The sequence below is a fragment of the Lolium perenne genome, chromosome 2, assembly GCF_019359855.2.
Source record: "Lolium perenne isolate Kyuss_39 chromosome 2, Kyuss_2.0, whole genome shotgun sequence".
In the NCBI taxonomy this organism is placed as follows: Eukaryota; Viridiplantae; Streptophyta; class Magnoliopsida; order Poales; family Poaceae; genus Lolium; species Lolium perenne.
The window spans coordinates 77,924,842-77,927,812 of record NC_067245.2 but is presented as its reverse complement, the minus strand read 5'-3'; the positions used below and the strand labels follow the sequence as shown (position 1 = coordinate 77,927,812).

At 53.8% G+C, this 2,971-nt stretch overlaps 1 protein-coding gene across 1 annotated transcript; it reads right to left on the bottom strand.

Annotated features, from left to right (window-relative positions):
* Positions 1-293: 293 nt before the first annotated feature.
* Positions 294-2,715, bottom strand: LOC127333031 (NAC transcription factor NAM-B2). Its single transcript, XM_051359349.2, has 3 exons — positions 2,216-2,715; positions 1,690-2,012; positions 294-1,510 (listed from the first exon to the last, which is right to left on the bottom strand). Exons 1-3 carry the CDS (start codon positions 2,457-2,459, stop codon positions 863-865), a joined length of 1,215 nt encoding a protein of 404 aa, XP_051215309.1. The 5' UTR covers positions 2,460-2,715; the 3' UTR covers positions 294-862.
* Between the last annotated feature and the right edge of the window lie 256 nt (positions 2,716-2,971).

Sequence of the window (2,971 nt, the reverse complement as noted above, 5' to 3'; positions counted from 1 at the left end):
ACCCATGTTGTTGGCAAGATAGGAAGTAGAGGGTGACGGAGAGGTGGCTCATAACTTATAGGTGTTGGTCATCTATAATTAATGAATAGGGAGGCGATATAGATAAACCCTCGGTCTTTGTGGGTCCTTTTTTCGAAATGAAAAGTAGTTAAACCCTTGGGCCTTGTGGGTTATTAGTCAATTGAATAAATTCTGGATAAATTCTATTTGAAATATAATACCAAGTAGAACAATAAGCTTATGACTCTTATTTATAAATAGATTTCAATATATATATGAAGGTTGATGGGTAATTTCCTTTCATACATGTACTACTAGCTGTAGTAATTAATCCTAGTTTACAAATTACAAATCTTTAGTGCAAATACAAAAAAGATGATGAGATACATCTACCGAGTTAACTACACAATGTACATGCATGTGGATTAAGCAAATATAAGTTCATGCATGCATGCAACTACCATGTACTGTGCCCTATTTAGTATTTACTTACATGCCTACATGTTAAGGCTAAATGCGATCGAAGTAGTCCCCTCCAAAAATTAACTTTGAATGAGAACTTAAACTGCATATACTTACTACATGCGCTACAATCTATACGCATAAGCATAATTCTGACTACGTTTTGTGTACCTCATAGCTAGGTATGGCTAGCAAGTTCGTACAAGTACGTGAATGCCCGGTGGTGCAATGCGGCCATATATATGCATGCAATGGTGATATGCATGCTTGCTACTCAGTGCTCACTGAATGCGACTACCACTAACTGCAACAACAGCTATTGGCTGGCTAGCAATGTACGACTTGTGAAAGTTATGCATGCGTGCATGCACATCTGTGGACTGGTGTCGGTGTCGATTGTTCAGTGATTCCAATTCACGCCGGATATTTGAACGGGATTCTGAAAACCAGAGACGGCGGCGGCGCTGGCTTCCGGCGGCAGGGAGGTGCCGAGGATGACATGCTGTTGGTGGTAGGCCCCGTCTTGCACGGCAAGAGGGCTCATGAATGCAGACATGGTGTTTACCGCATTGCCGCCGCCGCCGCCGTTGTCCATGTCGGCCGTTGAGGACAGCGACATACTGCCGACGTTTCTGCTCCTGCTAAACCCAGGAAAATTCCTTGCCTGCGGGAGGATCCCCACCGTGGACGCGTCGAGCCAGTTGAACGGGGTCGAAGACGACGGAGCGAGGAGCTGCTTGGTTGTACCCGGGCTCGCCCTCGCCGCCGCGGCGAGGTGGCTCAGCGAGGCCGCGCCCGCAGAGAGGCCGCCGCCGTCATCTGCGGTGAGCAGTCCGTCAAGGAAGTTATTCTCCTCGTGGCTGCTGTGATGATGGAGCATTGAGCCGTAGTTGCTGCCTGCGCCGGCCATGCCCGCCGTGGCATACGGCGTGTACGCGGTGACGGCGTCCTCCACGGAGTCTTCGCACTCCATGCTCCTCTGCAGATGATCCCCGGCCGCGGCCTTGTTGATCTTCTTGTATATGCGGCATAGCACCCAGTCGTCCAGCTGATGAGAAACTAATTAACTTGATCAACCACACGCACGCAACCTATCTATATGCATGCATAAGTATAGATTAGATGGATCATTATTACGATAGAGATGATGCAAGCACCGGCCGGTGTCAAGTGCAATTAAAAGGATTGTTAACTGCTAGCTAGACTATATGTGCGATCGACACGTACCCTGAGAGAGGCAGCCCTGCTCCCGCCGGTGACGGGCGGCGGCCGGTTGGCGGTGGCGGTGGAGCTAGAGCCGTCGGTGAGGCGGTACTCGTGCATGATCCAGTTGGTCTTTAGACCTTTGGGCGGCTTGCCGCGGTAGAAGACGAGCGCCTTCTTGACGCCGACCTTCTCCCGGCCGGTCCCCGACGCGAGGATGGGCTTGTCGGTGCCGGTGGCCTTCCAGTACCCCGACGTGGCCGCCCTGTTGGGCCTCGCGCCGTTGGGGTACTTGCGGTCGCGTGGGCTGAAGAAGTACCACTCCTGCTCGCCGAACGTCGCCTTCTCTGATGCATCGAGCACATGAAGAAGAATCGCACAAGTACAGTTGAGGATCAGATAGATATAACATCAACTTGTCTTGTATAAAATAATTTAACAATACTTTTCGGCTGCATAGTGAGCCATGTACATGAAGTTGATGGCGAATATATATTTTTTATTGCGAATGGAAATTGCGGCGCTTAAGCAGCATCTTGCTCGCACATACCGGGGAGCTCCCATGGGTCGAACTTGTAGAGGTCGACCTCGGCGATGATGCTGACGGGGAGGGGCACCTTGGCAGCCTTCTTCTTGAGGTAGTGGACGACAAGCTCCTCGTCCGTGGGGTGGAACCGGAACCCCGGAGGGAGCTCCGGCGCGGAGCCCCTTTGCTGCTGCGGCGGTGGCGCTGGCTGCTGATGCCGCGGCGGCGCGGAACCTGACGACGAGTCCGGGCTTCCCATGGACCTCATCGCGCTACCAACAAGCACACCAGATCTCACCAAAGTATATATATGCACACACAGCAGCTAGCAGCACAGCACACCCCTGTGGTACCTACCTCAACTGCCAAAGCTTCTAGCTAGCTAGCTAGCTAGTGTGAAGGAACGGGCTGGGATTTGTTACGGCGACGGTTAGGAGGAGGAGAAGAGGCAGGAGGCAGGCGAGTGATCTGCGGTGGAAATTCAGGTGGTTTGGGAGAGCAGGGGAGGGAGGCGCAGGCCATGGACAGTGTGGGAGGTGCGGAAGGCATTGGCCCGAGAAATACGGCTCCGTTGTACCGAACCCTGGCGCCGCGGGCCCGTAGCCGCTGGACACGTATGCCGGCCGCCGCTCGTACCGCGTGTCAGATCGCCACCGGCCGGCGCGAGCTCGCGCGACCACGGCCACCCGTTCCGCGCCATCCTTCGAGGGCCGCCGTGCGCGCGCAGGGAGCACCGGACCGGACCGGCCGGCTGAAGGCTCGGCTGAGCCCAGTACGGCA